The following is a 26,664-nucleotide window of genomic DNA, read 5'->3' on the forward strand; positions in this document are numbered from 1 at the left end:
ATAATAATAATAATAATAATAATAATAATAATAATAATAATTTAAACTCACAATCTAGCTTGGAGTTTTTTAAAATGTTAATTTCAGATATGTTTAAGTCAAGTAAAAACTATTGATAATAACCTATGTTGGGTTTAGTACTTTTGACTGCCCTACTAACAATTTCCCTGGAGCCGTTGAAGGTGCATTCTGCTGAGTTTATACACCTTTGCACTGGAACCCCCTTGCTATGTGCAATACCGTGTACTACTGGAACTGCAATTGCCTTGGTCCACCTTAAGGCTGTCGGCTTCACTTCCTGGTTTGTTGACAGAAGAGAGTGTCAACATGGCGGGGGGAACGGTGCTGGGAGCGTTGAAATTTATAATAAAAAACGTGCTCTACCGTACACTTTTAATCCTTGTATTAATTAATACTGTAAACTGTGCAAACTCGGTAGCAGGCGTACACGTATTGCCTGTTGCTGACACCAACTGGACGCTGATTCTTCAGGGAGAATGGATGTTGAAATTGTGAGTACTTTAATTTCTGACAAGGAAAAGTAGGCGGGGTGGACTATATAAAATAACAGTAAGGCCTTTCTTGAAAAAAACAAAACAAAAACAAAACAAACAAAAAAAAACAGCTTATTACATATGATGAAGTTACAGTAGGTTTGATCGATCTCGCAACTCGTTCAGTTTCATCGTTGTTGTATTCTATCTAAGCCTATGCACTAATGAAATTGATGTGATGGCGCGCAAAAAACGGAACTGTCTTCGTCACGGGTAACCAATTTGTTTTGTTCTCATTATTTAAAAACTGGCAATGAATATATATCTGATAATTGTAGCGTTTCAAAGCAAATGGTTAGACTGATCTAAAAAGAAAACAACCAGCTGTAGTCCTTCTGGCCTTATGCTTCAAGACATAGACATACAATGCGTTTTTAACGTGTTTGAAAAGCATTTCTTTCTACCTATGGTAGGAGTCGGTTAGCTGTGTGCTTGTTTTCATACGAATACCCTCTATAGGAGTACAAGACTACAACAGTGCATGCTCAAAATAACTGCATACTGTAATTGGTTCAGTGTCAAAAGTTTGTTTTCCCAGAAAAAAGTGCAACAATATTAGACAAATATTCAGAGCAGGTTAGCTTGAGAATAGTAACATTCCTTATGAGTTTGAATGAGGAAGCACATTCTATCGGGTTGTCTAATGGGCACATTTTCAAGATTATACTCTATAAAATAGGGAGTCCATGGGCCCTGCAAACAACTGGGGATTTGATACACTTTCCTGACAAAAAAGGCATGCTTACAGTGCATTTCCACCAATTAATTATGTCAAATAACAGTTTTGCATAAAGGAACCAACAGTATAAGGCATATATATATATATATATATATATATATATATATATATATATATATATATATATATATATTAGTATTAGTAATCGGTATCATGAAGGCCACTTATAATTTTGTACATATATTACATTTTATGTCAGATAGCACGCCTTGCTCTGCCTATAGAATGTGACATTCAAAATGAACATAAATATGCTTCCTATACATGGTATAATGAAATGTCTGTGAAAAAAATAGAGCATTGGACGTCCACAGGTGGTGTTACAACTGTTTAAATAACGTACCTGTCATTTTCTTTTCATTGTTAACATCTTGACAACTTTTCATACCTATAGCATAGTCTGCTTCAAAGCTATTTTCAAAATGTCCACTCTAGTGCACTGATAGTGTAAGGGTTATTGCCCACATTGTCAAACAGGTAACACAGCAACAAAGATTCGTGATGTGGTACAGAACAGAAAAGCCAGAGAAAATGTAATCGCTCTTCCTGCACTATCAAACGCCAGTGCACTAAGTGACCATTTTGAAAAGAGCTTTGAAACAGACTTTAGTTCTAAACATGCAGATATGAACGGTGGGGGTGTATTGCTCTAATGCTCTATAGTCCGGTGCAGAATCAAAGGATGCTTTTGGTCTTCATCATCATCAACATCATCGCCATATTTTTCATAAATAAAACCTTTCACAGTTATTATTTTCAAAATCCCCCAATCATGCATCAAACACTTCTTTACTTCTGGTGTCTGAGTCAGTGTGATATGTTGACGTATATTTGCAAAAACAGCAAGCAAGTTATACCAGTGTAAAGTAAAAGTAAACAAGTATGTACACATTTAGATCGCTGGTGATTTGTGGCTGTACCTTCCATTTTTCTCAGTGCACTCACAGATGCAAGGGATGTTTGTGCGAAATGCAACTGGATAAAAATGTCACCAGACAAACGTCAACCCCCAGTGGTGACGTCAGACCAAAAAGGAACACACACAAGCAGGTACTGCCAGGGAAAAACTGAAACGCTACGGTGTTCAGTTCTTTTATTTAGATAATAAAACAAAAGATTTAAACAAAACACAATTACACAAAGGAAAAGGGCACGTTGGCCAAACAAACAAACAATAAACACTAAGAAATAACGTGCTGGTTAATAAACCAGCACGTTTAGCAGTTGTTATTTCTCTGTGTTTACTAATATTTCCTCTCCTCCACATTCATTCTCCTCTCTGAACCCCCTTCCCCGACAAGGAAAGCTGCAGGCTGCACGAGTTTAATAAGGATGTGTGACTGTCAGCTAGTTAAACAATTAGTAGGTGATCAGTCACACATTCTCACAAGTTTTTAAAACAATAACAAATAATACAAATAATGTAAAAAGCGCACATATATATATATATATATATATATATATATACACACACCTAGGGCTGGGACATTCCGCCACACAAGGGTTGAGAGATGGTTAAGAATTGCTTGTGAGTCATCATAGGAGAGCTGTATAACAAAGTGACCTTCTGACTTCACTATCAATTTTGATTTTAATCTGGTTCATGACAACCCCTGTTGCATCAGTATGAGAATAGTGACATCTATGTTGTCATTTTTGACAGAATGAAATGTACTGAAACATTTTTCCCAAACAAAGTTGTTGTGCGGCTTCTTAAATACTGCATCATAAAATCAACTGAAAGATGAAATGTCGTTCTTCCATACAAAAGCCTTCGCAATGTAAACAACATGTGAAACCCAAGTAAAATACAACAGGAGCTATAGAACTAGTGAAGCTTGAACTATACTGGTGTCATGAAGGCCACTTATTATTGTGAGGTTTCGGTTTAGAACACCCTCAATCCAAACTAAACATGTTTGACTGTTTGTATATTTTACATATATCCAGAGAACTAATCAAACTTGCTCAGGACATTAAGTTATATGAGTGTGTAGGGTAAAAGGAGACTATATGTGACACATTTATAATGTAGGGAACCACTTTTGCAATTGTGATGAAACTTGGAAAGGGCATTCAATATCACAATTTATTAGGAGCATCAGAATCTTGGGGTATACGGAGGACCCCAGTTTGTCTCACAAGTTTGTACATACGGTGGATAGAGCCAGGTCATAAACTTATTCATGTTACTGATTTCTGAATTTACACTGTCATGCTTGTTACAATTCCTTGAAAATGTAACACACTTGGTGTAAATTTATGAGAGAGTATTATAAACAACGATGTGCTTTTATATACAGCTATGCTCCATGGTGCCCAGCTTGTCAGCAGATACAGCGCGACTGGGAGGACTTTGCAAAGCAGAGTAAAGCTCTTGGCATCAGTGTGGGAAAGGTCGACGTTTCACAGCAGCCAGGTACTGTACTGCTCATGATGCTAATACACGTTTTCAAATAGCTGTGTGAGTGTTCTTGTCATCATTAAGCATCTTCACGAGAGTGGCTTGCATGAGTTTGCAAATCCTCTGCCGCTACTACTACAACTGCTAATATCTCATCAACTGTTTCAGCTAGCAACTTCATATTTTCAGTGTTATTGTAACTCCTTGGTCAGACTCATTAACAGCACCCTTTGTTTTCCCTGTGACCTCAGCTGTTCACCATATTAAAGTTGTGTGACTTTTTGTATTCTGGAGACATACCACTTTAAGATATTAGCTTCATTCTCAAGTCTCTGCAGTATAGAGATAGTAATAATTAAGGCTGAGGTGATGCATCGATTTATCAACTATCGATAGTCAAGGGTTTAAGCAAAGGAAAGCTTTTATTTTTTTATTGGCTGAGAGTGTCAACAGGTAAGATGGTCTGATACAGATTACTGAGTTGCTCTGATACCAGGGACATGCACAGTGCTATATGGGATACTGAGACCTGTTTTTTTTTTTTTTTTTTTTTTTTTAAAGAGGATGCAGGGAACAGTGGAACCATTTTTACACGTTGCATTGCATAAATTACTGCTTTGTAATAGAAACTAAATTATTGAATAGGGATGAAACACGGCTCTCTTACGTCTGTGTTTCAGAAACGCACTGCTGTTATTTTCTTACGTTTTATTAAAATATCCTGGTTATATGAAGCAGAATTCTGTGTAAACGCAGTGCATGGAGATGGCACCATTTAACATCAAACAAAATCTTTTATTCATTGAACAACCCCTGAGTAAAAATTAAGAAAAACAACCAAGATCATTCTATAAGTTGTGTCTTTGATTAGGAGTATTAAGCATCACGGCAAGTAGTGAGCAGGTACTCAGTAATAGTGGGCAGATTGTAAGCAAGTGGCAGTCTTCGCTTCAATGAAAAATAAATGTGGACACTATCATGTTCCTTAACACAATTAAAATATAAGCAACGGACAACACTCTAATTACTAAACTGCTGTGGACAATGATAACTTTTTTAAAATTTGTTTTGTTTTCTTCTCTTGATTGGTTGTTATTCTGACTGGTTATGGATTTAAACAGCTTTTTTGGGAGGGATTTTGCTTTGACCCCCAACTGGTACAAATCAACACGAATAAGGTAAAAAAGTAACATTTACTATATTTTTAATTACTATATGCATAAACTGATGTAATCAATTTAATATGCATAATAGTTTTTTAAAGCATTACTAGCAATGTTACACAGTAATCCACAGCTCCACATGCAGTTTTTTTGTTTTTGTTTTCTTTTTTACCCTTTCATAACGTCAATAAATCGATGCATCGGCTTTTTTTGGCGAATTATATATTGTTAGTGAAAAATATCTTTATATCCCAGTCTTAGTAATAATGTCTTTATAGCTGGTACAGTGCTGTATTCAATAATTCTGTCAATACAGTTCCATTACAGGTGGTGTACAGTGAAGCACTAAGGCACGACATGATAGATAGAACTGCAAATATAGGGCACTGCACCCTTAAGTGCACTGTTATATCATATCAACCCACCCCCTGGAGTGCCTTAATGCTATTATAAAACGATTATACAATGATCACATTTGTTTACTTTTTAAATGAACACAGCAAATGTAAAACAGTCTTTCCAATAACTGTAAATATCACTACGCACAGGGAAATAGTTCCAGTGAAAAGTAAACCTGTGTTTAAAAGCATCTTATTTTAATTAACATCAGTTTAATCAAACAGTAAATATAATACATATTGATTAAAATGTGTATTAAGTAAATCATTTCTGTATATCAATCATATTAACCTATTACATGTTAATTTACTGTTTCATTAATGCACATACATATTTAAACTTAATAAATTACATACATCATTTAATTAGCTTTAATTATAGATTAGTGATTTTTGGAATAAATTGTATTGTACAGATTGAAAAAACGTGCTCAGAATTGACTGTATTGATTGCTGTACTTCCAGAAGGGGCACTGCTACAGGTGAAAGCAGCGGCATCAGTGTGAGGATTCTTTCTTTGTGCCTTCAGATTTATATAGCTTCTCCAGGTCTGCTGGTGTTATTGTTTTTTCATTTGCACCATCTTAGTTTTTTAAATTACTGCTATGGATACGTTGTTAGCATTGCTAAATACTTCGTCCACTGAACCGTATTTGAGGCAGCCTTCCGGGTGAGGTCTGTCAAGGGAGCAGAGAGCGTAGCGAAGCTTGGGATGAACGTTCTGTAATAGCCCGCTAGTCCCAAGAAAGAGCGCACCTGGGTTTTGGTTGTAGGAACCGGCCAGTCAGCCAAGGCTTTCACCTTAGCAACCAGCGGTCTGATCTGGCCACCCCCTACTCGATACCCCAAGTACTCCGACTTACTCTTCCCAATGGCACACTTCTTTGGGTTAGCAGTGAGCCCCGCCTCCCGCAAGGATTGCAGCACCGCCGCCACCTTACACAGATGACTCGGCCAATCCTCACTGTGGATAACCACGTCATCTATGTAAGCAGCGGCATACTGCTGATGGGGCCGCAAGATGCGATCCATCATCCGCTGGAAAGTGGCGGGTGCTCTGTGCAACCCAAAGGGCATGGTCCTAAATTGGTATAACCCAAAGGGAGTCGAAAACGGCGTCCTCTGTCTAGATTCCGGAGTCAGGGGTATCTGCCAGTACCCCTTCGTTAAATCCAGTGTCGTCATAAAATGAGCTGTGTCTAGACGCTCCATTAACTCATCTACCCGGGGCATCGGATAAGCGTCAAATTTTGATTTCTCATTGATTTGTCTAAAATCAATGCAAAATCGAGTTGACCCGTCTGGCTATTGACTAAAACGATCGGACTGTTCCAGTCACTTTGGGACTCTTCTATTACCACCAGTCTCAGCATTTCGGCAATTTCCGCTTTTATTACCTGTCTTTTACGCTCAGGTATATGGTACGGCCTCTGGCGAACTAGCGCCCCCGGCTCAATATCAGTGTGATGATGGGCTACTCGAGTCTGCCCCGAGACGGAAGAGAACACGTCAGGAAACTCCGCCACCAGACCGTGAGCCTGACATTTCTGCGTTGGTGTCAGATTCTCAGCAATCTGTACCGATCCTTTTCTTGCCAACACAGAAAGATCAGGTCCCAGGTCCGTGACGTCATCTGCATGGGCCACGAACAACACCTCTGGTTGCAACCAAAGCTTTAAGAGGTCGATATGATAAATTTGTTTCTCTCTCCGTCGCTCCGGCTGGCAGATCTCATAGTCCACCTTCCCAACCTGGCATGTAACTTCAAAGGGTCCTTGCCACTTAGCCAAGAGTTTCGACTCGAACTGGGTAATAATAGAAGTACCTTATCCCCCGGCTGAAGTGTGTGCAACTGGGCTCCTCGGTTATACTGGGTCTCCTGTCTGTGCTGTGCCTGCTGCAAATTGTCATGCGCCCATTTCCCAACAGACTCAAGACGTTTGCGCAGGTGCAACACATACCGGACGGTATTGAATTGTCCTGCTGCTCCTCCCACATCTCTCTGACCAGATCGAGCACGCCCCGGGGTCTCCGCCTATACATCAGCTCGAATGGTGAAAACCCTGTAGAAGCCTGGGGTACCTCTCCGATCGCAAAGAGAAGGGGAGGAATCAGCCGGTCCCAGTAACGCACATCACTACGAATAAACCTGCGCAACATGTTCTTAAGGGTCTTATTAAAGCGTTCCACCAAACCGTCAGTCTGAGGATGAAACACAGAGGTACTAATGGTCTTAATTCCCAAAAGCTTACATGTTCCGCGGATTAGCCGGGACATAAAATCGGTGCCTTGATCGGTGAGTATCTCCTTGGGAATCCCCACCCGGGAGAAAACCTTCACAAGCTCGTTGGCAACAGACCTAGCGGACATAGATCGGAGGGGAATTGCCTCTGGATAACGCGTAGCGTAATCCAGAATGACAAGTAGGTGGGTGTATCCTGTCGCGCTCCTTTCTAGTGGCCCAACTATGTCCATCCCAGTACGCTCAAACGGAGCTTCCACTAGGGACAAAGGCACCAGTGGGGCTCGTGGAATGGCTCTAGGGCTGGCCTTTTGACATTCCCCACAACGCTCACAAAACCACTTAACATTGCCATCCAGCCCCAGCCAGAAGAACCTTGACACAAGCCTTGCTTTAGTTTTATCCCTTTCCAAATGACCAGACAGGGGAATAGCGTGAGCCAGCTGTAACAAATCCTCCTTAAGGGCTGAGGAATGAGCAACTGATGACGCACTTCACCAGTCTGGGGTAATTTATCAACAAGGTACAGTAGGTCTCGATCAATTTCAAAGTGGAGGTACGTGGCGGCGCATCTGGGCTCGACCACCCGACCATTAACCACCGCTGCTTGGTCAAAGAGCCTGCCCAGCATGTCGTCACGCCCTTGGTCAAGTCGGAAGTCACGGGAGCGAGCTAAGAAATCAGCTCCCATGGCTTCCAACTCGGGGTCAGGTCGATCCCGAGCAGAGGCAGCCGAGCCAGACCCCTGCGCTGGCTCCGCGACCTCCCCCTGGACTCTTCACCAACCGCCCCCACCTGAAACTTCTCCGACTCCCTCCATTGCCAGCCCTCATTCTTAGCGATCTGGCGCTCCCGTTTAGTTTTACGGGGTTTAAATCTATGGCAAAACCACTCTGGATCGCGAAAGGGAAAGATCTCTCCAATTACTTCCTCTTTCTTAGCCAATAAAGAGGACGGGGCTGTCAGGGCAGCCAACCAATCTTTAAACTGCTCACAGTCCCGTCCCAGAACTACTGGTACTGGCAATCGAGGACGCAACCCCACTTGTACTTGTCACCTGCTGATCAATTTCTACCTTGACACTAATCTTGGGATAAGTGCGCACATCCCCATGAATACATTTAATATGCATCTGTCCTAATATGCGTTTATGCCCTGGTGAGATTAGGCTCTCCTGTACTAGAGACTGACCACACCCTGAGTCCAGGAGAGCCTGGGTTTTTGTACCATCCACTGTCACAGGAATAACAAAACCCGGGTGCTGAAGTGACTGAGGTAATTGAACGCGCCTACCTGGTCGGCTGAGGTCACACTCCATCACAGGGTAGTCCCGGGCGAGGTGGCCCACCTCCCTGCACGTCCAACACCTCGGTGGGCTGGTTTCTGTCCCTGAAGTTTTGGCAAAAGGGGGAAACACTGGAGCCATAAAAGGGGCTCGCCGATAAGGCGTCCGTGCGAGACCCCGGTCTGACACTACAGCAGCCCGTGGGTATCCCCACCCTGCCCCAATTCCCGGGCCGGGAGCTCCCGCCGACACCTCCCGGCCAAATCCTGGACTACCCCTTCCCCCCAGTCCCTTCGCCCTCTCCGGGGCCAGTTGAGGGGACGATCCAGTAGCCGCACTCCTCCCGGGCAGTTTCACAGGCGTTGGCTCCGCTGCCTCGTACTGCTCGGCGAGTTCGACCGCCCAGTCCAGCGTATCTGGTGCCTGTCGCTGGACTCACAGCCAAGGTCCCGGGGCTAGACACTCCAGGAAGCGCTCCACCACGATCACCTCCACCACCCTAGCTTTGTTGTTCAGATCTGGGTTCAACCAACCCAGGGCGTAATCCTTCAGACGGTGGGCAATGGCTTGTGGGTGCTCCCCTGCCGCAAACTGCTCCTCCTAGAATTTCTTCCGATACCCCTCCGGTGTGGCCCCCACGCAATTAAGGATGACGGTTTTCAGCGTGGGGTAATCCATCATCCGATCCAGGGACAGCGTTCGCGCCGCTGCTTGCGCCTCTCCCGTGAGCTGAGGCAGCAGGTAGCTAGCTCACTGTGCTGGATCCCACCCGGCCGAGGTCGCCATGGCCTCAAACACCTCTAAATAGGCGTCGGGTCGATCCTCGGCCGTCATTTTTGTGGGGCGTTGTAACTGGGGGTCTGGAGCTGCTGGTCTAGCCGCCCCCTGCACTGCTGCCATGTGCGTCTGGCGCAGGAGGTCCATCATCGCAGCAAACTGTGTAGCATCCATTGCCCGTCTGTTCCTTCTGTGGATGCACTGCTTGAGGCAATGCCAGTGAATCCCACACCTGACACCACGTATGGAAGGGTTGTGGGTAATTCACTGAAAACACCACACAGGTGCCCAGTTTTATTTTGCAGGGTGCCTTATTTCTTTTTAGCCCGCAGATGGCGCTGTGGGTCCGTGGTCTGATTTACCAGCGATGGTAAACAGAACCACGGCCATTCCAAACGATGGTACACAATACCGGCGCCCTTGCAGGTGCTTCGAAACAATAATTCAAAACAGAAGGCACAAAGAAACAGGGAAAATAAAACAGTAACAAAACTATAAAGAAAAGGTGCTGCACTCTACAGCAGTATCCCGGTCGCCGCTGCCCGTGCGACCCGGATCACCGTCCTATGCTGCTGGCTAACTTGCCTGCTCAGCTATACTTTTAAGGGGTCTGCCCAAGTGTTCCCCGTCCTCACTGTCTCGCTCTGAACCTCCGTTCCGTTCTCTCCGACTGGTTCTCGGTCGTGGACCAGCGCTTCCGCACTCTCGGCGCATTTAAAAGGGCAGACCTGAGGAAACAGCAGAGCATTTTTTTATAGGGCTAGCAATCTCCCAAGACTCGCCTCTCAGCCATTCAGAGAGGGGGAAAGTCCACACACCCATGTTCCCACCTCCCCGTGTCACTGCCATGACTCACAGGCGGTTGTTGGACGACTGCCGCCCTCTTCCTGCAGTACTGTGAACACGCCAGCAGAGTCAGCACAGATCTCCCCCTGCTACAGCACATACAATGGCTCTCACCCCCCTTGGACTTGTCCACATTTTATTGTGTTGCAACATGGAATCAAAATGGATTTAATTAGGAGTTTCTGCCACTGATCAACACAAAAAAGGCCATAATGTTGAAGTGAAAAATAAAATCTACAAATTGTTCTAAATGAATTACAAATACAAAACAGAAAATAATTGATTGCATAAGTATTCACCCCCTTGAGTCAATATTTGGTAGAGGCACCTTTGGCAGCAATTATAGACATGTCTAATTGGATCAGTCTCTACCAGCTTTGGACATCTGGACACTGCAATTTTTGCAAAATTGTTCTTCTTTGTAAAATTGCTCAAGCTCCTTCAAGTTGGATGGGGACCTTTGGTGAACAGCAATTTTCAACTCTTTTCACATACTGTCATTTGGATTGAGGTCCAGGCTTTGACTGGGCCACTCCAGGACATTGACCTTTCTGTTTTTAAGCTACTCCAGTGTGGCTTTGGCTGTATGATTGGGGTCATTGTCCTGCTGGAAGATGAATCTTCTCCCAAGTCCCAAAGCTCTTGCAGACTTCAGCAGGTTTTCCTCCAGGATTTCTCTGTATTTTGCTGCATCCATTTTGCCCTCTATCTTCACATGCTCTCCAGGCCCTGACTCAGAGAAGCATCCCCATAGCATGATTCTGCCACCACCATGCTTCACGGTAGGAATGGTGTTCTCGGGGTGATGTGCGGTGTTAGGCTTGCGCCAAACATAGCGCTTAGCGTTGAGGCCAGAAAGCTCTATTTTGGTCTCATCAGACCATAGAATCTTCTTCCACTTGGTCTCAGAGTCTCCCACTTGCCTTCTAGCAAACTAGCCGAGATGTGAGTTTTTTTTTCAACAATGGCTTTCTTTTTGCCAATCTCCCATAAGGCCAGTTTTGTGAAGCACCTGGGCTATTGTTACTGTATGCACAGTGTCTCCCAGCTCAGCTGTGGAAGACTGTAACTCCTTTAGAGTTGCCATAGGCCTTGGTGGCCTCCCTGACTAGATGCAGAAGTAATAAGAATGTTCTTATATCCTAACCCTGATTGGTGCTTTTGAAGAACCTTATTCCGGATTTGCATTGAATTTTCCTTCGTCTATTGATGTAGTTTTTGTTAGGAAATGTACTAACCAACTGTGGGCCCTCCCAGAGACAGGAGTATTTAACCTGAAATCATGTGAAACACCTTAACTGCACACAGGTGGACTCCATTCAACTAATTAGGTGGCTTCTAAAGACAATTGGTTGCACCAGAGCTTATTTAGGTGTGTCATAGCAAAGGGGGTGAATACTTATGCAATCAATTATTTTCTGTTTTGTATTTGTAATTAATTTATACCAATTTGTAGATTTTATTTTTCATTTTGACATTATGGCCTTTTTTTGTGTTGATCAGTGGCAAAAACTCCTAATTAAATCCATTTTGATTCCATGTTGTAACACAATAAAATGTGGAAAAGTCCAAGGGATGTGAATACTTTTGAGAGCCACGTACTCGACGTGACTCGTATCCAAGGTTTTTAAACTGTTTGGAGGGGGGGTAGGATTAGGCCCTCTAATAGAGAATAAATTTGCAAACTAACCTAGGGGCCACAGAGCAGAGGTGTCCATTATATGTGTCATAAGTTTTACTAATGTCTAAAGAACCACTTATCTAACTGCTGTGTAATTTAGTTAGCACATTCCTTTAAAAAGTTATTGGGAAAAATAACAAATGTGGGTGCTTCTGTCTTTACAAACTTACATATTCTACAATTACATAAATGTCAAAGTATCTAGGATTGCATGGGGAACCTGTACATCTGTCACACTTATATTTTGACATGTATTCAGTGGATACAGTGAATATGATTTGCTTGTTTTTACTGACTGGGAATTAATGTTACTAACATACTCGATACCAAAAAAGTATTTGTTCACAAAGAAAAAGTCCATCCAAACAAGACTGTTCCATGGACCTGGCTGTCCACAGTTATAAAAAATAATTTGGGCTTAGCTTTGAAGTTATCCACTATGACTTGTATTCTATCCAGAGCTCTGAAAACAGAGCAAAACCTTTCACGCTGGCATGATCTACTCGGGCCACAACCTACACGGACAGGACCCGGTGTCATGCAGGTCGGGTATGCGATTTCACACTGCTTTTGATAAAGCAGGGTTGCCCTGGGTGACAGACACAAGTAAACAATGCACGTGTCAGTGCCCCGGAAGCAGCTGCAGCCTGATAGGTTAAAGGAAGTACAGATTTGAAAAACCCAGTAGCAGTAGCTTAATGTTTGTAGTCTGAGAATATGTAAGTCATGCATCAAAGCAGCAATTTACTTCAAAGAAAACATTTCAAAGCAAAAAAAAACATTGAATCCAGACCACATAAAAATTTGATTTTATTTAGAATTTGTTTAACAAAACAGAAATAAAATGTTAACATTTAAAAATTTAAATAACACAAAAACAGTGAAAGGTGAAATTGAACAGTACAATTTGTAAATCCAAGAATTCAGTATACTAACCTTAAATCAGCAATTTTGTTTAAAAAAAACACTACCAATTAAAACATTTTTTTCAAGAAACAAACACATCTAGATGTTTGTTGATTACTTTTTACATTGTAGACCAGTCTTTATTAATTTGTTCTGTGCTATGAGAGCTACAGTATGAGAACCTTTATTGTGACATGTACAGTGCTTATAGTAAGTATTCAACCCCCTTGGACGTTTTCAGTTTGTTGTGTTACAATTCTTACAGTTCTTGATGCATTTAAATTTGATTTTTTTTCCTTTGATTTACACAACCCACTCTGAAGAGGCAAGCAATTTTTTATTGTGAAGCAACAGTTAATGAAAAATGAAAAACTGAAATGTCTTGGTTAGATAAGTATTCACCCCCAAGTATTCAATACTTGGTAAAACCAACTTTGGTAACAATTACAGCTGTGAGTCTTTTGGGATAAGTCTCTACCAGGTTTGTACATCTGGCTCGTGCAATATTTGCCCATTGTTTTTGGCAAAATTATTCAAGCTCTGTCAAGTTGGATGGGGATCGTTGGTGGACAGCAATCTTCAAGTCTTGCCACAGATTCTCAATCGGATTCAAGTCCAGCCTTTGACTTTTGGAATTTTTATTGTGAAGCAACAGTTAATGAAAAAACAAAGCAAAAAACTGAAATGTCTTGGTTAGATAAGTATTCACCCCTCTGAGACAATACTTTTGGTAGAACCACCTTTGGCAGCAATTACAGCTGTGAGTCTTTTGGGGTAAGTCACAGTCACAGTGTTGACATAAAGAGATTCAGTAACAAATTGTGGTGGAACCGCACAGTATTTCAAAATGTGGGGCTTTTTTAAATGTTGTCATTGTTCACCTGTGGCAATACTAAAAGTATAACCACAGCCAAAGCTGGCATACAAAGACAAATAATTATTGACTAAATACATTTTCAGATAATAGCGCCTTTGAATCGAACTGTAACTGCAACAACCATCATCATATTACAACTCAGCTATCAAGTGGACCCTATACTCCCACACAGATAACATTTTATACTGTAATTCAATTGCAGGCATATGCAAAGTTTCAAATTCTACCTTTTAATTTAATATTGTTTTCCCCTTTCAGGTTTGAGTGGACGTTTTCTTGTCACAACACTGCCAACAATTTTTCAGTAAGTTTATGCCACATACACCGGGAATTTGATAACTTATCAGTAAATAGTTAGATAAAACTGTACAGAAACAAATCCCATTTGTCTTATTCAGAGGGGAAAAATACACCAGCATATAAGAATATATATTTAACCATCTGTAGCATTGTCACAGGGACGGCCGAAGTGGGCGGCGTCAGAACCAGGAAAGGTAATGAAATATACAAAACACAGGACGGATGAAATGAAATGATGAAGACGCCTGTTGGCGCCGGTTTATTACAAAATAAAAGGTTTACACAAACACGAAAAACACAGGACACGGCACTCTACGCCAAAATAAAACACTTCGGTTGACCCTTATCACTGATTAAAGGAGACTCCAAGGGTTAGTGCTCAAGCACTCTTACTAATTTCCTCCGTCTCCAATCCCGTTCTCCGCTCACCGAACACCCAACAACCAGTATGTGCCAACGTGCATCTATATATACTATTGTGCTGGGATTCAATTACCAATTAATTATTCACTTGAATCCCAGCACGTGAATTAATAAAGTGCAATTCCCCGTGCTCACATATTACTACATTTTACTTGCACGTGAAGTGCTGTGCAATCCTCGTGCCTAAATACAAATATACATTTTAAACACTCGTGTTACACAGACCCGTTTATATCCCGTGTACCAATAACCACACGCAACATATAACAGATAATATACACAGGGCGGGCACTTTGTTACATATACCCCCTCCTGTGCAAAGCACACATGGCCTCAATGGCCACCTCCCCCCTTAAAAGCCCAAAAGTCCCGCCCAAAGTCCTTGGCCAGGACCAGAGGCTTCCAGGGGCCCACAGGTCGTAATGCTGTCAGCAGGGTAGCATTCTCTGCCAGGGTAGTCCTAGCAGCGGAAAGGCTGCTTGGGGTGTGGTCTCCTGACCTTCCCCCTCCTTCGGCGCCGGCAGCTCCCCTTGGTGGGGCTTCAACCACCGTTCTTCCTGCAGGGAAGAAACTGCAGAGGGAGCAGGTCTGACCTCCCCCACGATCTCCGGCAGAGAAACTGCTGCTGGGGTTGGCGGTCTCCAGACCTCCTCCCCCTTCTCCGGCAGCAAAACTGCTGCTGGGGTTGGCGGTCTCCAGACCTCCTCCCCCTTCTCCGGCAGCGAAACTGCTGCTGGGGTTGGCGGTCTCCAGACCTCCTCCCCCTCCTCCGGCAGCGAAACTGCTGCTGGGGTTGGCGGTCTCCAGACCTCCTCCCCCTTCTCCGGCAGCGAAACTGCTGCTGGGGTTGGCGGTCTCCAGACCTTGATTGCAGCTTTGTGGGGTTCCGGCCACAGTACTTCCGGCTGTGATGCGGAGCGGCGGGCAACCCCAGGCGATGCAGAGCGGCGGGCAACCCCAGGCGATGCAGAGCGGCGGGCAACCCCAAGCGGCGGGCAACCCCAGGCGATGCAGAGCGGCGGGCAACCCCAGGCGATGCAGAGGCTGGCATCCTTGGGCGAAGCGAGGCTGGCATCCTTGGGCGAAGCGAGGCTGGCATCCTTGGGCGAAGCGAGGCTGGCATCCTTGGGCGAAGCGAGGCTGGCATCCTTGGCATGGCATCCTTGGGCGAAGCGAGGCTGGCAGTCAGGACAAGCTGGGGTGCGGGTGTTGGCCCTCTTTTCAGCCACTGCAGCCGGGAGGTTCTTCCCCGTGCTTCCCTCAGCAGCCTATGCAAGGGCTGCCTTAGACTGGTGCAGGGAGAGGCAGCTCCTGCTCCTCTCCCCCTGATGGTGATGGAGGCAGAGGCAGCTCCAGCTCCTCTCCTCGTGATGGTGGGGGAAGTGATACCAGCAGGCATTCACCCTCTGCTGGTGGGGGAGGTGATACCAGCAGGCATTCACCCTCTGCTGGTGGGGGAAGTGATACCAGCAGGCATTCACCCTCTGCTGGTGGACAGGGACCCAGCAGGCATTCACTGGTGGACAGGAACCCAGCAATAGTGATACCAGCAGGCATTCACCCTCTGCTGGTGGGGGAAGTGATACCAGCAGGCATTCACCCTCTGCTGGTGGACAGGGACCCAGCAGGCATTCACCCTCTGCTGGTGGAAGGGACCCAGCAGGCACCCGGCAGGCTTCACCCTCTGCTGGTGGCGAAGGCAGAGGCAGCTCCTGCTGCTCTCCCCCTGCCAGTGGAGGTGGCGGAGGCAGAGGCAGCTCCTGCTGCTCTCTCCTGCCGGTGGAGGTGGCGGAGGCAGAGGCAGCTCCTGCTGCTCTGCCCCTGCTGGTGGAGGTGGCGGAGGCAGAGGCAGCTCCTGCTGCTCTTCCCCTGCCGGTGGAGGTGGCGGAGGCAGAAGCTCCTGCTGCTCTCCCCCTGCCGGTGGAGGTGGCGGAGGCAGAGGCAGCCCCTGCTGCTCTCCCCCTGCCGGTGGAGGTGGCGGAGGCAGAGGCAGCTCCTGCTGCTCTCCCCCTGCCGGTGGAGGTGGCGGAGGCAGAGGCAAAGCGGCGTGTAGTCTCCTGGTGGTGGAGGTGGGAGCGGTGTGTAGTCTCCCTTGATACAGGGGACTGGTGCGGCTCTCCCTCACTTGCAGGGGACTGGTGCGGCTCTTCCTCCCTTGCAGGAGACTGGTGCGGCTGTGGAGACAGCGGTGGGACCTCTGCCTTCCTCTTCCCCTTTCCCCTTCTCTGCCACCTCCTCACCTTCCTCTCCTGCAGCAGTTCCTCCTCTCCTTCCTGGTAGGGGCAGCGCACCACCGGGTGCCCAAACTCCCCACAGGCAAGGCACCAGCCCTGGTCCTCCAGACCACCGAGGAACTCCTCCAGGTCCTGGCAGCCATCTCTCCAGTCCCAGCCTTCGATGTTTTATTTTTTTTTTTTGTTGCTGTGGTTTTTTTTTTTTTTTTTTTTTTTTTTTTTGACAAAACACCTCTCCTGGTCTGACGCTTGGAGGCGCTGTTATCCCACGCAGGACACCACGTGTCACAGGGACGGCCGAAGTGGGCGGCGTCAGAACCAGGAAAGGTAATGAAATATACAAAACACAGGACGGATGAAATGAAATGATGAAGACGCCTGTTGGCGCCGGTTTATTACAAAATAAAAGGTTTACACAAACACGAAAAACACACACGGCACTCTACGCCAAAATAAATAGACAAATGGCATCTAGACTATACTACTAATTTCCTCCGTCTCCAATCCCGTTCTCCGCTCACCGAACACCCAACAACCAGTATGTGCCAACGTGCATCTATATATACTATTGTGCTGGGATTCAATTACCAATTAATTATTCACTTGAATCCCAGCACGTGAATTAATAAAGTGCAATTCCCCGTGCTCACATATTACTACATTTTACTTGCACGTGAAGTGCTGTGCAATCCTCGTGCCTAAATACACATATACATTTTTAAACACTCGTGTTACACAGACCCGTTTATATCCCGTGTACCAATGTCTATACACCAACATTTAAACACACCACACGCAACACATAACAGATAATATACACAGGGGCGGGCACTTTGTTACAAGCATGAAGCACCTATGAAATAAACTATTTAAGCCAGCAACTTCTAATTTTCTGTGTAATGGAACTTACACAAAATCTGACAGCAGATTCAATATCCCTAATTGATTGCATTTGTTTGTATAAAATACCTAGGGGTGGGAATGTCGAATAAGATATTTGAATATACCAAGAATTAAAGTTTCGAATACTTGACCTCTAATTACTCAACAGTGACAGGTCCTTAGAACGTATCAGCAGCAACCACACATAGGGACGCATAGATAAATACATCAGCAGTAACAGCAAAGAAACACTTATGGCATCTAATGTACTTAAAGTAAAAAATGATTTCAACTATGAGTAAGAAATAAGAATACACAGCAGAAGGGTTTTAATTGTAAAACGCAGAACTTTTTAAAAAGCACCTTCAGAACTTTCAACTGCGTTTTTAACACCCTTTGACGACTGGTACACAAAAACACACAGCAGCTTACTAACAAAGCACAACAAAATGTTTGCTCAGTAACATCATCTATACTATAATATATACAGTATAATATAAAAATGAGATGTACTGTACCCATACTCTCTGATTCCATAATATAATAATCAATTAAAAAAAGTCTCATTCCAGAATCCAGCTGATATCTGTAGGAGACCGATAACAGCAGAACTCAAACACAAAGGTTTAACATCGCCTGGGCAGTTTGCAGTCAAAATCCAAATTAATGTTGACTTCTAACAAAACAAACAAAAAAAAAAAAGCCTTTTTTTTTTTTGTTTCAGCCCGAGACGCATCACATCGCCGACCACTGTGCACAGTAATAGATGCAATACTTGTTTGTTTTTTTTGCCACATTCTGTATTTTCTGCCAAAGTAGCAAATGGGTGATTGCATTTTAGATAATTGAGCATTTAACTTTTTGATTTACAATACAAAATACTTGTGCTACACAGATTACATTGCACGGTGGCCTTGTTTAACTTTATTCAGAATACTTCCAAACATTGCATTTTCAAAAGTTTTACTGTGCTACAACAGTACATTTTGCACAGTTGTGTGACTTGTCTTTAAAACTGCAAACAACTGCTCAAAAGCTGGTTACATTACTGTATATATTTATATGCACTGTTTGTTGTACATTATACAGTAACGTTGATTTTAACTTTGGTGTTGCATCATTTTTCTGTGTTTTAGTGCCAAGGATGGACTGTTCCGGAGGTACCTTGCTTCCAGGAGTGTGGAGGACCTTCAGAGTTACATTAGAGAAAAGAAATGGGAATCTGTGGAGCCTGTTCCAGCATGGAAATCTCCTTCTTCCATTGCGTAATTGACCCTTTTTTATCAGATTTTTTAACATTTGTTACACACTCATGTCTTTATCACAGGCATACATGAAAATGTATGTATTTGTTTGATGTTTATTTATAGTACCTTGTCAGATCAAGAGTCTTTTGACTCATATTTAATCAGCTTGTGAATCACTGATGTGTTTTTCATAGTTTCAGAAAATAACTTATAATACACTAATTTCTGTACAATTCTGATTTATTTTTGGGTGCCATTTAGCCTCTTTATTTGGTTGCTTACAGGATGACAGGAATGTCAGGTCTATTTCGTCTGTCAGTTTGGATCAGAGTAAGTCAACATTTTACCATTATTGGCTGTGCGATATTTATTTATGAAAGGCGCTATATAAAATAAAGATTATTATTATTATTATTATTATTATTATTATTATTATTATTATTATTATGCCACATACATTCACCAGGTTCTATCAGTGTGGTAAATCTCTTTAAGCCTTCATTAGGCACAAGGGTCCTTGAGGTTGTATGTGCACACCTCCAACACTAGTTGGCGATAGCAAGGCGTCTCTCGTATGTGGTCCTCTCACTTACGTAACCCTGGTTCCCTGAAAGGGAAGACAACCACCAAACCTTGCGAAGTCACATCACTCGCAGAAGCGGAAGTGAGCTCCGTGGAGTGACTACTTATTCCCTCGGCAGGTGGGACCGAGGACGTCATTCCATGGAGGGGCCTATCGTTAGCTCTTACATAAAATGCTCAGCGAATACGTACCTAAGGCAGGCATATCCCAGAAGTATTGGTTGGTGGTCATATTCTCTTTCAGAGAAACAGGGTTAAGGTAACACGTTCAGCAGTAATGCTTTTTATTTATTTATTTTGTTATTATTATTTGTTTTAATAAACCTTTTTGTAGTCTATTACCACCTAAGGTAAGTAAAGGCATAATCAAATATTTTAACCCTGCTGTTAATGGCTTGTGATCTTCAAGACCACCTAAATTACTGCATAATATATCTGAATCAGTATATTTGAGACAAACAAATTCTCATAACGTTTTTATTATAAGAACATGAACAAAGTTTGTGCTTTATAGCATATGTCAGCTTTTTCTATACATTCTAAATAATAAATCACAATACATAAATATGTGGTGCCATTTGATATTTGGTACTTCTTACTCAAGGGACTTTCAAAACACATGCCAATTTTGAAAACTTGTTTGTAAAATATTGTGGTTTAAATTGCCCTTGGGGTGCCTATCAGTTATTTAGTTGTCCTCATTTGCGGAATAACTACATTACTCCATGTGGTTATCTAATCATAAATTCACAGGTGCTTAACACTACCCCCTAAAAACAAGAAAGTCACCCTCCCTCTTTAGAAATATCAGTTTACAATTGCATTGCAATTAGAGACCAGGAGCTTTTAAAGATTAATTTGTCAAGTGATAAGGCAGGTTAATCCAGTATTTGGCATATCAAAAGTCATCAACTTGGTGACTAGTGAGACTTTTACTTTAAGTGATTTGTATTTATATATTTCTTGTTTGTTGTTTATTTGTTACTTTTTTTTTTTTTTTTTTACAGCATATCCAGAGTTACATGACTGATACGCTAGGGATTCCTGTTTGGGGATCTTATGCTGTCTTTGCTCTTGCAACTTTGTTAACTGGACTTCTCCTTGGCCTGGTATGTTAGCACATCATTATAACTGCATTCATTGGCACTTCATGTAGCAGAATTAATGGCGAACAAGAGCAAACAAGGTAGAGCTGAGTTCCAGGTGTACGACAAGAACACATCTAAAACAGGAAAAGATAGCTTCTAAGAGCTGTGTGTCACCATGCACTTAGGCCATCACAATCTCTTCTTTTAAGTGGGACTGTCATTCTGTCTAATAGTAAGGTAATTTTCTGCCAAGGATGGTGAAGATTTTTCACAGATAGTTTACACTGCAGATGGAGAGTTATTTTTCCCCAACAGTCCTGCCCAGAGGGGCATTACTTCGTTAACGAAAGCAAAGAGCCTAGATAATTCTGTGTTTTTTGTATGGTGGGTGAAATTCTATTTAGTCTGAATTAGATTGTCCAGAGTAGTACTGTTTCTGTTCTTTTAACTTAAAATATCAGGCATGTTATACCTTTTATCAGCATTTCAAAACAAATCTCTAACAAATATGCAGCCTGGAGGTACCAAAATTCAACCCCTCATCTGAAACTAGCAGCAGCTGTACTATATGTGATAGTCTTTAAAGGGGTTTAGTGTATGTTTATACATTTCTATAAGATTTATTTCTTCTGTTTTGATATCTTATAACTATATGTAAAGTATATTTTTATCCCTCCCATGAGTGATATTGATCTAGAGGAGGTGCCTGGATCTCACTAAGGTGCAATTTATAATTGAGACAGGAAAGTATGCTGCTTCTAAGCTTCTTGAAACTAATATAATAAACTTGCCCTTGTATTGTATTTTCACAGATGCTAGTGTTAATTGCTGACTGCCTTTGTCCATCGAAGCCTAGATACAAAGAAGTAACAACAGGTAAATATTGTAGACCTTTTTTTTTTTTTTTTTTTTTTAATTCTGAATTGTAAAGAACAATACCTGCATATTATTAATCAGTCTTTATTTTATATAGTGCCTTTCATAGTGGACCACCATCATAAAGCCCTTTTCAAGATAGTGACGAACAATGCATAATACATTCAATACAGTAAATTACAGGGCATAGTACATTAAATACGAACATTAAAATACATTAATTACAGGCATATTACAATGCAAATACATTAAATACAGGGCTAGGGTGTGAATTCTAAACATTGTGGATGCATGTGTCATACAGAATCATACAAATAAGATCAGGAGTTCTTAAACTGAGGCGTGTCTTCCTAGAGGGTTGCACAACTGTTGAAGGGGCTCTGCAGCGCGTAAAAGATGCAGCTCTGCAACATACAGACTTTTAGATTAGAGTGATTCAGACAACAAGCAGGCACCTGAGGCTAACACTTCACCAGCTGGGCACAAACTCCATTGTGATTTAATGCCAAGCAGCACAGAACCTTTGGTGTTAGAAAACCCATAGGTGAAGATCAAGTGAACGAAAGCGTGAACCCTATAAAAACTCATTGGACAGGCGACGAGTACATTCCCAAAAACAACCCAAAGCAAAGACCTTGAGTAGCCATGCGTACAAAGGTATTTATGCCAGAGTAAAATCATATTCCTTGTTGTAGTAAAAACAATCTTGTAATCTGTGAATAACATAATAGAAAATAAACATTTATATGAGGATCCTGGAAACCAAAACAGTAAACATGCATTAACCCACTGTTCCACCCATAGCCACCCCCTGTTTAAAGCTTTTTATAACAGCAGGTAGCCATTCATAACGATGTCTTCTGACAACTTGTGAAATCCACCTGCTTTTGTAACTTCTGACAGCTCAACTTACTTGCCTGCCAACACATCTTCTGATGGCTCTTCACTTGTTATGTGTTGGTGCTAGTATTGGAGCAATAAGCAATTTATCGTGGTATTACCAATACTGTTTTGCACTGATTGTTTTATTGCTTTGAAAAATGATTATGGATAATCATATTATCATCCATTTCCCAATATGATACTGTGGCAGGCTGGCGAGTGGATAGAGGCCCAGAGACAGACTTCAGTTCAAACAAATATACTTTTATTATAAATAAACACAAAATGAAAGGGCACAAGGGCCAAAACAAAGCAATTTAAACACAAAAAAGATAAAAAGCAAAACTTACAAAAATAACAGTTTCCAGGCTGGGCAATGCCTTCACTGGATTCAAACTTTCTAAACAACCCAAAAAAAAACAACCTGCTTCCTCAGCTCCCTCTCTCCAAATGAGAAGCAGAGGCCTCCTTTTATATCAGGTGGCTGGGCGCTGATTGATCGTTAATCAACCTAATCAACTAATCAACCCCAGCCACCTGAACATAATAAACCCAGGCAGGTAGAGGAAGTTAACCCCATCCCTGCCAATTTAAAGGGCAGAGCTTTGCTCTGCCACAGATACGTTTGTGGATAATAGTAGCTCTGCACTGAAGCAGTAAGGGCACTGAACTGTCAGTATGATGTGTAAACGTCCCTTTACAAAGCAAGTGTAACATTCATTTTTTAGATTACTGTACATCTCATGGAGGCTTTCAGTGTCTCACCAGTTGTGTTGTGCAAAACGGACAGCATTTAAAATATGCTGTGTTCCTATTTCTCTATGGGTGTCTTATGTAAATGTACTTATTTAACTAATATAATTGTGAAAAATGGTATATATTTTATTTGTTCAGTTGATTTAGTCATTTGATTTAGTTCAGTTGATTTAGTCATTATCGTGATAATTTACAGCAGATAAGAGCTAACTGAAAATGTAATTATTGCCCAACACTAGTTGGTACAGTTTTGTATTTTAAGGAAGGGAATTTGTTAGGATGGTTGAGCACTCAACCTACAGGCTGGTGGAACATGTTGTTCTACCAGCCTTCTCTTCACTGACAGGGGATCCAGCTGCTTATTGCACAGCTTCAAAATAGTGTCTAGTTAGTTATTTATTTATTTATTTATTTATTTGTATTTTTTAAATCTAAGTCTGTTAACTTAACAGAATGTTACGGACATAATGTGCTTACTATAACCCACTGTGCATGTCTTTACTAACTAAGCATTGAGAGGCAAACCGCATGAAATTCTTAAGACTTGTGAGATATTTAACAGAAACTGCACCCCTGAGTATTTTCAGGTTTTTTAACCCCTCATCAGTGGTGAAAATTGAGCTCAAACAGAAGGCGAAATAGGGTACAAATGTAACCCACACACATAAATCAACATTTTGCTAATAAGCACTTTCTATTCTGCATATTTTGCAATAAGTGCCACAAAACTACATCTTTTTTTTTTAATTGCACATGGTAACTTAGCAAATAAATAAACAATAAATACAGAAACAAAGAACTTGTAAAATGAAGAACTGTCAGTAATGCCTGTCTCAATAGGAAGATGCTCAGTATAAAATACAGACACTGTCTTTTTAATAAAAGCTGTTTTACAATGGATAAAAAATAAAGGGTCAATTGCAGCATACTAGTGATTCAGTTCACGTCAAGTGGACTGTACTAACTTAATCCTGATTTCAGCATACCAAACAAAAGATCTATGTATATATATATATATATATATATATATATATATATATATATATATATATATATATATATATATATATATGTGTGTGTGTGTGTATATATATATATATATATATATATATATATATATATATATATATATATATATATATATATATATATATATATATATATATATATATATATATATATATATATATATATATATATATATATATATATATATATATATATGCACATGCACACACACACAACCTCGGTAAACTCGACACCCCACTGAGTTGACATTTAGTGTTGCCTTATCCAAGGTGTCGAGTTAACCACAGGTGCACACGTTTACAGTATTACAGTATTTACAAGTTTATTTTTAGTTAAAAGTCCTTATGAAAATGGTTGAAAGAATCGCATGAATGGATCAATAACAGTATGCAGTAATGCGTGAACTCGGTACAACTCGTGTAGTTTAATTGAAATAAGAATTAATAAAATAACTACAGCATTATTTTTACGAAAACAATCGAACCACAAACTGTGCAAACTGTAGACTGTACTTTGACTTGCACTATCTAATTTGACGGATTAAATAGGAAAAGTTTAACAAATGAAAATTATAGAGAATTAACTTGGTGAAAAAATTAACCCAGTAATAATTAGTTTCACACAGAAGTCAATCACTGTCGATTGTTTTGCATTCAAAAACACGCGCTTTTAAAGTTCTGCTGACAAGCTTTTTATTCCAAATTTAAAGACAATTGAATGAGAACTAATTTTTCTCTTCTCACTCATTGTGAACTGATATTGTAATCAGCTGCACTTGCCAATGATTGAATGAACAATCCGTTTCCAGTCAGAGGTCAGTCAAGTGAAACAAGAGTGTCAAATAGAGTTCAGTCACATGAAATGACAGTGTTGAGTTATCCACTGTTTTTTTTGTAAGTGTCGAGGTATGAGTAAAGTGTGTTCCAAAATTAAGAGGCAGGATGCATATATTTTATATGGAGAAAATCCGGGACCAAGACTGTCTGTCGTATTAAGCAAAGGTGTTGTGTGATACTTTCCTTTCAGGGATCTGACTGCCTGAACGTGACGGACATAAGAAATGTACCGACGGATTAAAGTTTTCAGTTGTATTAGTCATTTCAGAGATAAAATGCAGCTGTCTCTGCAAAAAATATATATAAGCAGTAAATGCTTAGAATAAGTAAGCGTACTAAGTTAATCTTATCCTTCTCAGTAAAAATTAATTCACTTGGTTATCTCATCAGGAATTTTATTTGTACACTGCAGTCAGGATCTTAATTAGTCTGATTTAGCAGATGATCTACCTGTGATGATTAACTTCAGGTACATTGCTTTCGAGATTTCCAAATGTACTAACTTAGCCTAATCAAGTGGACTAAACCTGCTTAATCCACTAGTTCGACACATCAAAGTGGACTAAGTACACTGCATGACCCAGTATGTCTAAAAATAGGGTTCAGTCAAAAAAACAACAAAAATAAAGACAGTCCTGCTATCTTACTAGGTCCCCACCGGATGTTTAGTATGATTCTGAAATTAGAATGCAATGCGCAACTTGCAAATCCACCCCCATTCTGTTAAAGATTTATGCAGCACCATTATATCCACCACTATTTAAATAGACCTCGCTGTATCTTTTATCTTGTCTTCATACTTCTGTCAATACATCTTTTGAGAAGCTTTTTAAAATGATGTGGCACCTGCACCTCCACAACAATACCTAATTATATGAGTAAACATCTGCTGATACGTTGTTATGGAAACTCAGTTGGGGGCTGATTAGAGATAGTACTGGTAGGAGAAACATGGAGGGAAATAAAAAAAATTCTGGTAAAAGGACATGGTAAGTAATGAAGTCAATTAATATTCAGTTGACGAAAACCCCAGTTCTATCAGTGAAACAGTTACAGGGAATTTGAAGTAGCAGCTAATCAGCAAACTCGAAGTCCACCATTTGTATGTTCTGTTTATTTTAGAAAATAACAGCTAGGTTGTGAAGTCTGTTAGTGTCCTACCTTTTCTGGAGGCCTGGGTTTAAATGCAGCCTCGCAAAAACACCACATAATTCAGCACAATTTGGCACCTTTGCAGTCAGTCCCAGACAGCATTGGATGGGCTTTCATTCCATAAGAGGTTCCCTCCAACTTTGCATAGCCTCTATCAAACATATTATTACTCTTGCAAAGGCTTGTTTACAAGCAGGCTGCTTCCAGTCTCGTGCCTGTACTGACTGTAAGGTTAGTCAGTGGTTGTCTTACAAAGGGATTGCCCCTGTTAAAACACCACTAACGGTAACTGCGACACGACCGTCCACGTTCCTGGTAATACATGGACCGAGGTTACTGTTCGGCGCTGACCGTCAGTGCTGAGCGTCGGTACCGAGTGGCACTGACTACTGTGTACGCTATCTGTATACTGTGTACTCTGACACTATACTATGCATATTGACACTGTGTCTTATGTGCTCTGACACTGTCTGCTGTACGCACTGACACTGTTCATAATGTACAC

General features: G+C 41.7%; 1 protein-coding gene across 1 annotated transcript in view; it reads left to right on the forward strand.

The window, feature by feature from the left end:
• The first annotated feature begins 314 nt into the window (after nt 1–314).
• Nucleotides 315–26,664, forward strand: part of tmx4 (thioredoxin-related transmembrane protein 4) — a 30,288-nt gene continuing 3,938 nt past the window's right edge. The window contains exons 1-7 of the mRNA XM_041250546.1: nt 315–512; nt 3,597–3,712; nt 14,131–14,176; nt 18,848–18,976; nt 19,243–19,288; nt 20,548–20,649; nt 21,441–21,504. Of these exons, the coding sequence (XP_041106480.1) occupies nt 328–512; nt 3,597–3,712; nt 14,131–14,176; nt 18,848–18,976; nt 19,243–19,288; nt 20,548–20,649; nt 21,441–21,504 (688 nt within the window). The 5' untranslated portion in view covers nt 315–327. The remainder of the gene's footprint in view (nt 513–3,596; nt 3,713–14,130; nt 14,177–18,847; nt 18,977–19,242; nt 19,289–20,547; nt 20,650–21,440; nt 21,505–26,664) is intronic.

This window comes from Polyodon spathula, chromosome 5 (assembly GCF_017654505.1).
Source record: "Polyodon spathula isolate WHYD16114869_AA chromosome 5, ASM1765450v1, whole genome shotgun sequence".
NCBI lineage: Eukaryota > Metazoa > Chordata > Actinopteri > Acipenseriformes > Polyodontidae > Polyodon > Polyodon spathula.